General features: G+C 45.9%; 1 protein-coding gene across 5 annotated transcripts in view; it reads left to right on the top strand.

Moving 5' to 3' along the window:
- GAS7 (growth arrest specific 7) overlaps positions 1 to 13326 on the top strand; it is an 81830-nt gene that overhangs the window by 55556 nt on the left and 12948 nt on the right. For all 5 annotated transcript variants that reach the window (XM_056506092.1, XM_056506091.1, XM_056506094.1 and 2 more), the window contains exons 6-10: positions 1528 to 1617; positions 4105 to 4220; positions 9163 to 9237; positions 11838 to 11916; positions 13014 to 13142. In XM_056506092.1, the coding sequence (XP_056362067.1) occupies positions 1528 to 1617; positions 4105 to 4220; positions 9163 to 9237; positions 11838 to 11916; positions 13014 to 13142 (489 nt within the window). The remainder of the gene's footprint in view (positions 1 to 1527; positions 1618 to 4104; positions 4221 to 9162; positions 9238 to 11837; positions 11917 to 13013; positions 13143 to 13326) is intronic.

Here is a 13326-nt window from a genome sequence, read left to right as displayed (position 1 = left end):
GTGGTTGGGACCAGTGGAGGCTGGCACTGGTTGGAGGTGCCAGCTCTGGTTGGAGGTGTTTGCTCTGCCTGGACAGTCCTGCTCTGTCTGGAGAGGCTGGCTCCTGCTTGGAGGTGCAGGGTCACCAGTGCATGGCCACTGCTGCAAAGCCCAGATCTCTGACCTGCAGGCAGTTTGATGGGACTGGAAAGCAAGACATGTGGTGTAGGATCTAGCTGAGGTGACAGCCAAAGACCCCACAGGTACAGGGTCCTCAGCTTTGGGATGGAGTTGGCAAGCTGTGGGCAGTGATTCATTGGAGCAAGCTCTTGCACTGTTACAGGACAGCTGCTGAACCCCCAGCCTGGGCAGAGGCAGCAGAACCAGTGGGGGTTTGTAGGAGCAGCTTTGTATCAGCTAAAGGTTTTGTCTGCTCTGCTCTGGCATGGTGGGTTTGTGCTGTGTCAGCACCCACATCCTTTCTGATCCTCTCTGAATAGCCCAAAGGCAGATTCACTGCCTGTAAGCCCTGCCTTTGGGTCTGCCCATGCAGCTTTGCTAACCCTACCCACAGATTTGTGTGTGGATTTCCTGTGAGCCTTAACTGATCCAAAACAAACCCCTATCCCATACAGTTACAGCTGTGAGTCTCCCATCCCCAATGTCTCTTGATCACTTTATTAGAACTCAAGTGCTCTTAGTGTTCCCATGACCCTGAGAGGGACTGATTTCAGGGTACCTGCCCAGCAGGGATTTGGGGTGAGCATTGCAAACTGCCAGTGGGCTCTGACTCTTGCTGGTGCTTCCTCTGAAAGGCTTGGCTGCATCCAGGGTTGTTCTGCAGCATGTTCTGCTGTAGCTGTGGTGCTTACTGCCTTTTCTGTGCTCTTAGCACTGTGATGTTCCACTGGCATAACTTAATGAGCACTTGGACTTTTTTATACTGTTGTGTAATGGCCGTGTGATGAGTCCTGTCTGACAGATCGCTGTGGCTTCTGCACACTGAAGGTTCACTGACTCCAGACAGCCCCTGCTCCTTTTTACACAGAGCATCACTTCCATCTGAAAAGGTCTTAGAGATAGATTGAAGGGCTGTGCACTGAAAAAATAACTCCTTTTTTTGTCATCCTGTAGGAGGCTGGCATAGCCAAGGTGTTCTGCACCAATAGTGCCTGCAGTGCTCTCTGGTGCTCACTGTGTTTCTGTGCTCAGGGTGTTCCACATCATGTTTTTTATCACAGTTTTTAGGGATCTGGGAGAGCTCCCTGTGTGGTGCTTTCCAAATCCAGTAGGTTTTCCTCCTGTGAAATGGGTAGTTTGTTTCCCTCTGGGCTGACACTCCTGCTTGCAGAGAGTAGCATTCTGGGAATCCTTAGCTGCTGTTTCCATGCAACAACCAATTTTTCTTCACTGCCATGCATTCACTGCGGATTTTCTGATGGGAAGCACGTGGATATAACTTTTTATTTACATATCTCTCATTAACAGCTAGATTTCATTACTAACTCTCCTTTTTTTTTCTTTTTTTTTTTTTTTTTTTTTTAACAGATCAACTGTGTGACTTTCCCCCACCCTGACGTAATGCCAGAGCAGCAGTTGCTGAAACCTTCAGAGTGGAGCTACTGTGATTATTTCTGGGTAAGTAGGCAGCCAGCCACATGCCACATGCAGCTCCAGAGCTTCCAAGGAAGTGGAATAAACAGCTTGATTTGTGGTACAAGGTAAAGGAGAATTTGGGCTGAGGTACAATGTGTTCAGGAAGTACCAGGGAGACTGGGGATGCCAGTGAAGATCTCCTGGAAACATCTGACCAGTCTGAGATGTGGCTGATGATCAGAAGAGTGTCCAGAAAGGCAAGGACAGTTCTCAGGAGATGGATTTGCTCAGGAAATAGGGAGGATGTAGGACAAGCCATGTACCTCAAAATAGCACAGGCAGAAGGGCAGTGCAGTGGGAAAGGGATAGAATCAGAGCATCCCAGACTGGTTTGGGTTGGAAAGGATATTAAAGCCCACCCTTCCCACCCCCTGCCATGGGGACACCTTCTACTGTCCCAGCTGCTCCAGCCCCAGTGTCCAGCCTGGCCTTGGGCACTGCCAGGGATCCAGGGGCAGCCACAGCTGCTCTGGGCACCTGTGCCAGGGCCTGCCCACCCTCCCAGTATCCCATCCAGCCCTGCCCTCTGGCAGTGGCAGCCATTCCCCTTGTCCTGTCCCTCCATCCCTTGTCCCAAGTCCCTCTCCAGCTCTCCTGGAGCCCTGGACAGGGCCCTGAGGTCTCTCCAGAGCCTTCCCTTCTCCAGGCTGAACAGCCCCACTTTGCCAGCCTGTGTCCAGAGCAGATGTGTTCCAGCTTAGTGGCCTCCTCAGACTCAGCAGATCCACAGACCCATGGGATAGTGAGGTGGCTGGCAGGGAATATGATTTCAGTGTTTCCCAGAGCACAAGAGCCAGGGATACAGGAAGAAGAGGGTGCCCTTTCTAAAACAATCAGATAGTTAAAAACTCCTTGTTAAATTGCACAGCTCCCTCCACAGGATATTCCAGAGGTCAGATAATAAATCCATTCTTTCCAGGGTGAGGTTTGTGAAGGACAGGCCCATTTGTAGCTGAAGTTAAGTAGTTTTAATGCAGCCTGGAACATCCAAAGTCTTCAGTGGCTGGTTCTGTGTGTGCCCCCTTGTGCTCAGGTCTGTTTTCAGGTTCCTGAATCACATTAAAATGAGGCAGTAGTCCTTGGAATGTGGAGTTGATAGAAAGTGCTCTTCCAGTGGAAAACTTTTTTCCACTGGAAGATTTTTCTGAGCAGTGAGAAGAAAACCACAATGGAATCAACAAATGCTACAAAAGGAATCAATAATGAAGCTTTCAGGAATCTCATGGGTGTTTTCAGTTACTAGTTATTAAGTGTTATGAAGTGTTCCCTTTTTTAAAGAAAGTGTCAGTGCTGGAGGCCCAGCAGCATGTCCCCTTGTGCTTGGTCAGTGGGCATTGCTAAAATACACGGACATATTTGAAAATGGTCATATTATCCCAAAATTTCTTCAGTCCCTTCCAGTCTTCTGATCCCAGTGGGCCCTAAATCATTAATGGTGTACAGACTGGTTTTTTTGCCTGTATCTTACAAAGGTTCCTGCCCTGCTTGGTTCTCCCTATCCAGGCTCAGCCAGTGCTTGGCTCCATGGGTTGGTCACATCTCAATTTCAATGAAACTCTACTCAAAGCTCCTTGCTTCTTGCAGACTTTTATCCTCCCATAACTGCTTGCAGGAATTTCCTCTTTGGCCTAGTCATGGTCTGCCCACAGCTCACTCTCCTTCCATCATCTCCACTTCTCCCACTGTCTCAGCCTGCTGGTGCCTGGCAGGGCGTCCTGCCAGTCTCCTGCTTTGATTAATCTGGCATTTTCCTCTGGCTGCAGCACGCGGGGGATCAGAGCAAAATCTGCAGTGCTGAGGGAAATGTTCTCTGAGAATTTGTTGGAAGAGGGTAAGAAATGAAATAGTGAAGCAGAGAGAAAAGAGGCAGCAGAGAGAAAACTGTGCTGGGTCTTGTGGAGCAAGGGGCTGTGTAAGAAACAGGAATGAGGAATGGGGTGTGTGGTGGGACAGGTTGCTGGTTTGCCTTGTTTTACAGCAGATCTGTGCAGACTGGCTCTGGTTTCCTTAGTACAAATCACAGCTGAACTTGGCAGCCTGTTAAAGATCTTTCAGGGCTGCATTCTCCCTGGAAGGAGCAGCACTGTCCTCCCCTCTGTCCCAGGAGAGTTCCCTTGTGCTGGCTCCAGGATTCCTGCTTTTGGCAGGCTGAGCCCTGGGGGCTGACACTTAGCCAGCTGTGGGGGCTGGTGGGCAGAACTGACAGCAGGGCTGCTGCTTTGGCCCCCACACCATCCTTTGCTGGCTAAAGATAACTGCAAAGCTTTGCTTTTTAAATAAAAAAAAGGGAGTAAGAGGAACAGGAGGGTGTTGGGCTGTTTCTTGGAGAGGGACTGAGGTGCTGTAGCCATCAGCTGCTCCCAGGGGAGGGTTCCTCAGGCACCACTGCTGGGCAGCTGCTGCTGGAGACACATCTCTGTGGCTTTGGCCTCCAAAGCTTTTTGTTGAACTTCCTTTTATTTCTTTCAGGCAGATAAGAAGGACTCACAAGGGAACAATACAGTGTCTGGATTTGAAATTCTTCTTCAAAAGCAACTTAAAGGGAAACAAATGCAGAAAGAAATGGCAGAGTTTGTTCGAGAAAGGTAACTAGCACTTGGATATCAAATTAAATATTTATTGCAATTGTTTTTTCCAAATTTAGGTATTCCTTTAATATGGTAAGGCTTAAACTGCATAAAAGGTATGCTGCAAATTCTTAATGAACATCTAATATTTCTCTAATGTTCATCCATGCTTTCCAGGTTTCTCCAGCTCTCACTTGCCTGAGTTGTATTGCACAAAGTCTGTCTGTTTAGAGGGAACCAAGAAGGTTTTAAGCTGCAGATTCAAGGAAAAAGCATAAACAGGAGAGAAGCAGAGGGAAGGTGATATTTAGAAGGGAAGTATTTTGTCTGAAAAGTACAGAGGCAATTTGTTCACATAGAGCATAGGCATAGTTTTGTAGGGGAAGATGTTAAAAGACAGTTTGGACTTGAGCTTGGTTATAGAAGCACAGGATGGTTTGGGAAGGCAGGGACATTAAAGATCACCTAATTCCAGCCCCTTGACATCTACATGTCTAGGGACACTGTCCACTGTCCCAGCTGCTCCCAGCCCCAATGTCCAACCTTGGGCACTGCCAGGGATCCAGGGGCAGCCACAGCTGCTCTGGGCACCCTGTGCCAGGGCCTGCCCACCCTCACAGGGAGCAATTTCTTCCCATTATCCCACCTAACTCTGCCCTCTGGCAGGGGGAAGCCATTCCACTTGTCCTGTTCCACCCTACCTTGTCACAAGTTCCTCTGCAGCTCTCCTGGAGCCCTTTGAGGTCTCCCCAGAAACTTCTCTTCTCAGGGTGCAGTTCAGCTGGGCAGAACATGCAGATAGTTGCTTCATTTATAGTTTGTTTTGTTTCTTCCTCTCACCTTTTTTATCATGCTAGGGATGTGGCAGCAGTGGGAAAATGCAGAGTGTCACAGGCAATGAGGTGATGAGATTCACACAGCATTCACATGAGGTTTCAGTAGTCCAAGAGACACTCACAATGAGACCAGAGGTAGAAGAAAGGACTACCTGGCACTTTAAAAATAGAATTGAGAAATGGGTTTGCTAAGGGAGAGGATGGGAATGCAAGCAGAATTATGATAGCAAGGGAAAAGAGGGGGAAGCTGCTTCAAAGGAAGTAATATATAATGAAATTTGACAGAAATAAAAGCAGGATGCATTCAAGAGGAAGGGAAAGTTGGTGTGAAATTAGAGAGAGCAAGGAGAGCAGCTCTGACACGTGGAGAGGCATGTCTGTCCTCAGCAGAGGAAGAACAGGCATGCTGGAGAGGAAAGAAAAGATTCAGTGTGTGCTAGAAACAAAAAAAGGTTGGGAATTGAGTGTGAAGAGGGTCTGGATAGAAGTTACACAAAGATTAATACATTTTTAATTTGTTTGTAACAGAGGATCAGAATTGTTCTGTGCAGAAAAGGAGGAGGATGGTGTTGAACTGATTTAATTTATCAAGTAGATGCTTTGACAGCAGCTTCTTGTATGTAGCAATCTCAGACTGAGCAATTATATGTTCATTCAGTTCTTGTTGGGAGAGGTAGGGTTTAGTCAAACAGTCACATAACTTGGACTTTTAGGAAGACAGACCTCAAGAAAGGGAGGAAAGTAATTCATAAATATACTGAACTAAAAAATCCAGGGTGTTGGTGTGAAAGAAGGTATTACTTTAAATGAAAAGTGAAAATAAGCTCCTGAATTTGCATTCAGGGAAGGATTCCAAAACAGCCAAAAAAATCAACAGACTGCTCTGAGAAGCAATAAGTATAAAAAGTAGGTGTTTCCATTAGCAAAGGAACAGTTTCTTATTCACTTTTTAATTAAGCAGTGCTATGTTTAGCAAATATAAGTTAAATAGCAGATTATGTCACTTCTGCCTTGTTCAGCAGATCCGTGTGTGCACCTTTCACTGTTTGTCTGCAGCAGTTTGTGGAAGACTTCTGCAGTCTCTGCCCAGGAAAAGTAATCATTAATTCTGTTGTCTGAAAATCTCATTGTTCCCTCCTAATCTGGAGGAGCAGTGACTCAGTCACAGTTTTTGCTCTGTGGCAGTTGTGGAGCTGTCTGTCAGATATCCTCTAGCACCTTTTCTCCCTCTTCCCCCTGTTGTCTTAATCTATTTAGTTTCTTCTAGCATGGCAGTCACATCAGGTTATCTTTGCAGCTCTCTAGTTTTTCTTCATCCTCCATAATATGTCAGGACTGAAATTATTTAAGTGTGGGCACACAAAGTACTTAAAAAAAAAAAAAAAAGAAAAGTAGAAGGGAGCAAGAAATAAACATCCAAAGATCAACTAGAACTAGTGAAGTCAGAACAGTATGGGTCAAAATGCATTTAAAATCTGTAATGCTTCTGACTGTATAGGGAGTGAAATCCTGAAATTTTTCAAACAAATGAGTGGAAACAAGAACTTGTAGCAATTTTTTTTTTTTTTTTTAATTGTCTGAGGAAGGTGGAATTACTGCCAAACAGCCACGTGGATGTCTGAAAATGGACTCAGGAGTTCTGGCATGTTTGTGTTTCATAGTCACCACAATCCAGAGTTTGCAGTGTGTTTATGTCAGGCAGGATCAAGAGGCAAATTTTTTCCCCTCTTTGAGATTTATCTTGGTTTTTAGCCCCTTTTGAGTACAGATAGTGACAGGAAGCCAGGCTGGGGTAGAATAATTTATTTCTTATATTTGGGGTTCTTCACTATAGACATTTCACTTTCTTTTTTTAATCTTTTATTGATGTTCCTCCTTGCCAGGCAGTCTGCCCTTTTAGTAGTGCCATCCATTTGCAGTACAAGTAACACTTCAAATCCCTGAAAAAATCTTGGAGCCTGGGCCAAAGCTGGAACCAGAGAGGAGCTTTGATGGCTCTGACTGGCTGTCTTGTGTGTGCTTGTGAAACCCTGGGAATCACAGAATGGTTTGGGTTGGAAAGGACCTTGAAGCTCATCCAGTTTCACCCTTCCCAGTGCCATGGGCAGGGACACCTTCCACTGTCCCAGATTGCTGCAAGCCCTCTCCAGCTCCTGGGCACTGCCAGGGACCCAGGGGCAGCCACAGCTGCTCTGGGCACCCTGTGCCAGGGCCTCCCACCCTCATAGGAAAGAATTTTTTCCTGTATCTGTTATAAACCTACTCTCTTCCCTTCTAAAGACATGAGACTTGCTTCTGTCCTACTACCTTCAATAATTCCCCAGCTTCAGCAGTCGCAGGGAAGAACTTTACAGGATTTAAATTTGGTGTTTTCACAGCAGACCTTTTTGATGGAAGATGTTCAACTGCTCATCTGTTCATGAGACAAAGGACTGAGACAGAGGTTCTGTGAGGGTCTGCATGGGCAGCTCAGAACAGTCAGCAGACTGTTGCACCAGCATCCACAGAAAATCACTCAAAGGCATCCTAAAGACAAAATTCAGCAGGAATGAAGTTCATGATGGAGGCTGTAGACTAGAACTTTGGGAACTGAGCCTGAAGCAGTGGGGATCTCTGGAGAGAGACATTTGCACCTTTACTACTTTTGATCTGTTATCTCTTTGCAGTCCATAGAAACTGTCATTTCTCAGACAAGATCAGTCTCATCCTGAAGCAGGTCTTTAAAGTACATTAGGTGAAGTGTGCTGGATGAAGCCCTTTTCATAGTGAGGTCCTGACACAGTGGAGCCTTTGATGCCTGTGTTGGTTGGTGTTAGAGCAGGCCTGGGGAGCTGGCTGGTTTTGTCCTCAAGGGAGGGGGAAGAAGAGGACCCCCAGCTCCAGGCAAGGTCTGCAGTTCTGTGTCACACCAGGCTGGGTGTCACCTTGGGCCTCACCAGCTGCATCCCAGTCAGTTGCTGGAAGGGACATGCCAGTCAGTGGCCTTGCTGTGGAGCTGCCAGCTGTGGCCCCCAGACCTGCTCCCTGCCCTGAGTGTAACCACAGCGGGGCATTCCCCTCCCACACCATCCTCCAGGATGTTTTCAGCAGCCCAGAGCATCAAATGCGTCTCAGCTGTCTCAGGGGACCCCTTTTAGCTCAAATGTGCCCTGCAAAAGTGCACTTGCTCAGTTAGCTCCTGCAAATGGGCACAGAATCAATTTTTCTACCTGGGGGCCACTCAGCTCTCTCAGAAATGTTCTGTTGACGAGCTGGGTGGAAAACCAGTGAGCAGACAATTATTTGCTGTGCCTGGGAGCACGTGCACCTTGCAGTTGTTTCAGAGCAGAGCTCAGGGAAGGTGGTTTCAGGCACGGTGCCCTTCACCTCTGCACCAGCAGCTGCTCATTCCTCCCTGCTGGGCTGTCAGCACCCTTGTCCCCTCACTCCACAGCTGCCTTCTCCTCCCTGCAGGCATTCCCCCAGCAGCTGTGTGCCAGCACCTTTCCTCCTCTGCTCCCTTGCCTCTGGCAAGCTCAGCTCCTGTTCTGCTGCCTCTGAGTGAAGACAGGACAGGGCAGTGAGGGGGTGAATAGAGGAAGGGGTTGCACTGGCCACATGTTGGTGACAGAAGCTCAAGCCACATCTCTGCCATGCTTTGTCACCCAGAACAGAGAGCAGGAAGCACTTGGTGTCCCTAAGAAAGGTGCACTTCAGTCCACCAAATCTCATTTGGATTTTTCCTGGGTTGCCACATTCCTTCATTTTTGCCTCAAGGATGTGCAGCCTCACATTTCACAGCAGACTTTACCACGTGCTTCTGCTTTTGCAGACAGCCCGTGCTGCACAGCAGAAACACTCTGTCCTTGTTATTTGCTTTCCAGATCTGAAGCTTCTTCAGCTAATTTTGTCACACATGCCATCCTGCATATAGCCCTGCTCCTGCCTCTGCATTTTTAGCATATGGGGGGAGAAGACTGCTCATCAAACTGGTGCTGCCAAGCCCTGGAGACTGAAAGGAAAATTCCTGTGGCAAAATCTGTTAAAATGCAGAGAATTTTCTTCAAATTATGTGTGTGGGTTTCTGCCTTAAAGCTTACTTACTGCTGTCTTTTTATTTTCTCTCTGTGTGTATGTGAGTGTAGGATAAAGATTGAGGAGGAATATGCTAAGAACCTGTCCAAACTGTCTCAGAATTCCTTGGCTGCTCAGGAAGAAGGGTAAGTGTGTCTCTGTGACTTTCACAGAAGATGAATTTTAATATAAAAGGCATTTCTCCCACGCAGGTACATGTAATTTTCCCCAGCTCTCTCCTTTTGAGTAGAGGTTTATTTAGATTAGTACCCTGGGCATGTTGGGGAAGATGGAATTGCTTCAGAGTTGTTGGTTTGGAGTTTTTTTAGGTTGTTAATGAGAAGTTTCTTAGGAATGTGTGTATAAAATGTTGCCTTTCCAATCAGGTTTATATGCTGTCCTTGTAGCCAGGACTAGTTCCTTCCAGGATTAGCATGTATGTGTACTAAACAACTTTGAAAATGGAAGAACATATTGAATATATATATATATATAGATATATATATATATATACTACTGAGGGTATGTGTGCAAGGTCAGTGCTGGTGCAGTCAGAGCAGCACAGACAAGAGGGAGGATAAAGAATTCTCCTCTCATCAGGGTTCTGGCCTTTCAAGAAGAGCAGCAGACTGCTTCTTATTTCCAACATTTTCACACCTGGGAAGTTATTGAGGAGACATTAGGCAGTGCAGTTCAGACTGACGTGCAGTTCTTCAGTAATAATGGAAAGGCACCACTGCTGAAGGATCAGAACTTGGTAGCTCTGTTTGTTTCACCACAAACCCTCTAAGCACTGAAAGCCAAAGTTGGAAATGACTGTCCTCACCACAGCTGTGACACAATGTGTTTCTGCCAGCACTGAAGCTGCATGAGGTGTTTTGCTCATTTTCCAGGAGGCAAGGACAGAAATTGCAGGAGGATAACTGGGCTGTTGCTGCCCTGAGCACCTACAGTGACAGTGGTTTCTGTCCTTTCTCCTTAGGGGTGGGTGCTCACCTGATCCTAGCAAAGCTAAACCCACTTTCTTCCACATCTTCCTTCCACCTTCTCCTACCCCAAGTAGGGAATGACTGAAAAAAAATGAAGGAGAAGGAAACTAGGGCAGAGTAGGTGAAAAGAGAGGGAATGAGCACTCAAGCCTAAGGAATATTGAAGTAGGGAGCTTGAAAGGACTTGGGTCAGAGTGCATGGAGCTGAAAGCACTGACTAGTGCTGCTCTTCTGGATCAGATAACAGGGGTAGTGTCAGTGAGAGCTGGGCAGTGGGAGAGGACCTCAGAGAAGGAGAAATACTGGGAGCACTTCTGTAGGTGTATCTCAGTTGTTTAGCTAATGAACAACATATTTGAGGACTCAAGTCCTTGCAACAGCATCAGAGGTGACTGATCATTAGTTTGAGATTGCAGATGACAGGTGATTTTTTCAGGCTATCAGGAACAGTCAAATCTCATTATCCTTGAAAAGGCAGTAGGGAAGAGATAGAAGGAGCCAGCGACTGTCGATCACTCAACTTTATTTAACCTTTGCAAAGTGGTAGAATAAACCATCAGACTTTCACTTAGAGGAAAGCTAAGAGGATGAGCAATTGTATATGCATAGAGAACAATGCCAAGCCAACCTAAATTCCTTCAGTGATGGAGTAAGAGAGTAGGTCAAGCATCACAGCTCTTAATTTAGTATTGCTTTTTGTGATGGGAGATTCTCGTAGGCAGACAAGAGAAATGGTGGCCTAAATAAAGCCTAAAGTAGAAAAAACTAGGTAGGAAAAACCCACTGCTTACAAAACCTAAACTGCAGAAAGTAGCTGTGGAATGCAATCCCAAAGGGTTTGTCCTAAGTCAAGGGGTTTTAAAATGTTTTTGTAATGAGCAACCTATGATAGAAGAAATGATAGATTTCCTGTAATCAGAGATGTGACAGAGCTAGGAGAGTTGGCATGTGTAACTTGAAGAAAAGGTTGCAATTCAGAATTCTCCTGTTAAATTGGAGAAATTAACTGAAAAAAAGATGCATTTTAATGAGGACAAAGCAGCGGATTTTATACTTTCACAGGATGTGAAAATACAGTTACATAACAGTTTGTGGGAGAGGGATCTGGCTGTAGTGAATCACAAGCTTATTCATCAACAACTTCATGCTGTTGTCTAAAAAGGCAATCATATTGAAATATGTAAAAGAAAGAGTGTCTGATACAAAATAATCTGTTACCAGTTTAGCCCCTGGAGTTGTACTGTACTGGGGACAGTGTAGTTTTGGTTATGATGCTTTCAGAGGAATCTAGGCTGTCCTAGAGGGTCTGGAGGAGGGTGGCTCAGCTGCCACTGTCTTGGAAATAATCTGGAAGGAAAAGACAATGGAGAAATTTTCAAGTGCTGAAAAGCTTCTCTGAGACTTTTCACCTGAAATGAAAATCTGTTCTCTGAAGTAGGGTGTAAAGTAGAAGAGGCAGTGGAAAAACTGCATTGGTGGAAACTTTGTTATGGTAAGGATAAGATACTGAAGGGTCTTGCTTGTGGAGGCTCTGGCATCTCTGTTAATGGAGGTTGTCATGAACTATGGTTTCAAAATCTGCTGCAAACAATGCCAACACAATTCTGCCTTGGTCACAAAGGTTGGTTGTTGTCTCAGATTTCTGTTACCCTGCTTTGTTGATCAAGATCTGGTATGAAGTGTTGTGCCAGATTTGTCTGACAGATCCCATGAGGAGGGGTGGGGAGAGACTGATCATTGTCCTTCTCTTCCTTCAGCACACTGGGAGAAGCTTGGGCTCAGCTCAAGAAGAGTTTAGCTGATGAAGCAGAGGTTCATCTCAAATTTTCTTCTAAGGTAAATGGTTCTTTATTTTCCAAAGATTTTTTGCCCTGAATTGGTGGCCTCTCCCTTCAGTGCATGTTAGTGGGGGAAATACACATGCATGTGGTACAAATTTAGAAGAATTAGTAAGTTGGTGAACAAACTTACTGTAACTTACTTTTCCTCACAAAATCAGTTTATTTAGTCTACCTGATGAGTAAATTAGAACACATCTAGCCTTAATTTTTCATAAAAAGGAAGTAAAACTGATTCTAGATGTTGTTCACCTGGACTCTGTGTTCCAGCCAGTAAGTTTAACTGGTGCTTGTACACTTTACTTCTGTAAAGGAAGAAATGAAAAGTAATATTTGCCTTCTCAACAAGAATCTACTCTACCTGTCTGGAAGGAAGAGAACCAGAACTCTGGCTTTTTTTGTATCATTAGCCTTTCTCAAAAGTGTGCTGGGAAGATCATGTTATTTTTGGGTTTTATCTCAAGTGATGCCCAAGGAGATTTCTTTTACAAATTATGGTATTTATCTGGGTTTTTTCCACCACATGAGACATGCTCTTGAATCCTGTTACATTCTGTTAACCTCTGTGGGTGTTCAAGTTCAATACAGTGGCAGGTATCTCAGCACAACAGCCATGTTCTGGAGGAAAATTATAGCTCTGCACCATTTGTAGGCAATTCAGCAGAGGTTACTCAGGCAACCAGCTGCTGCCTTGGTAACCCACTGCTCTGCCTTAAACTTCGACATCAGGGCTGTAATTAGTGAAATACTTTTTGCTCCCCATTGTCCTCCTGTATTGTTTTCCAAAAGGAAGAAATTCACCCTGGAGGGATGTGTGTGTGTAGGCAGGCCAGGTAAAGATGGGCTTTTCCATTATTTTACTTCTTAAACTCTGCACAGAAACTCGTGTAGCATCTTCTTTGTGTGCAATAAACATGTGGATGTGGCATTTTAGGGGCAGGGTTTAGTGGTGGACCTGGCAGCCCTGGGTTGATGATAGGACTGGATGATCTTGGAGGTTTTTTCCAGCTTAATGATCCTGTGGCTCTGTGAAGAGCCAGGAATTACTGCCTGGCTCCTCATTACTGCCATTTCTTGCTTTGTTTTCACTGCCAGCTGCAGAGTGAGGTAGAGAAACCCCTGCTGAACTTCAGAGAGAACTTCAAGAAGGACATGAAGAAGTGCGACCACCACATCGCGGACCTGCGGAAGCACCTGGCCAGCCGCTACTCGGCCGTGGAAAAGGTGGGACAGCCTGGGGGCCTGCTCACCCTGCTGGGCTCACAGGAGGGCAGCTGCCCCACCAAGAGTTTCTGTTCACTCACAAAGGACCACAGCTGTTCTGCTGAGGGCTTTCACTATTAGCTGTGCTTTGCTCAGCCCCAGCTGTAGTTCGGTGTTTAGCTCAGATCTGGGAAGGGGGGGGCAA

Source organism: Oenanthe melanoleuca, chromosome 18, assembly GCF_029582105.1.
Source record: "Oenanthe melanoleuca isolate GR-GAL-2019-014 chromosome 18, OMel1.0, whole genome shotgun sequence".
NCBI classification, from domain to species: Eukaryota; Metazoa; Chordata; class Aves; order Passeriformes; family Muscicapidae; genus Oenanthe; species Oenanthe melanoleuca.
Note: the sequence above shows the minus strand (reverse complement) of the source record. Positions and strands in the feature narration are given on the sequence as shown.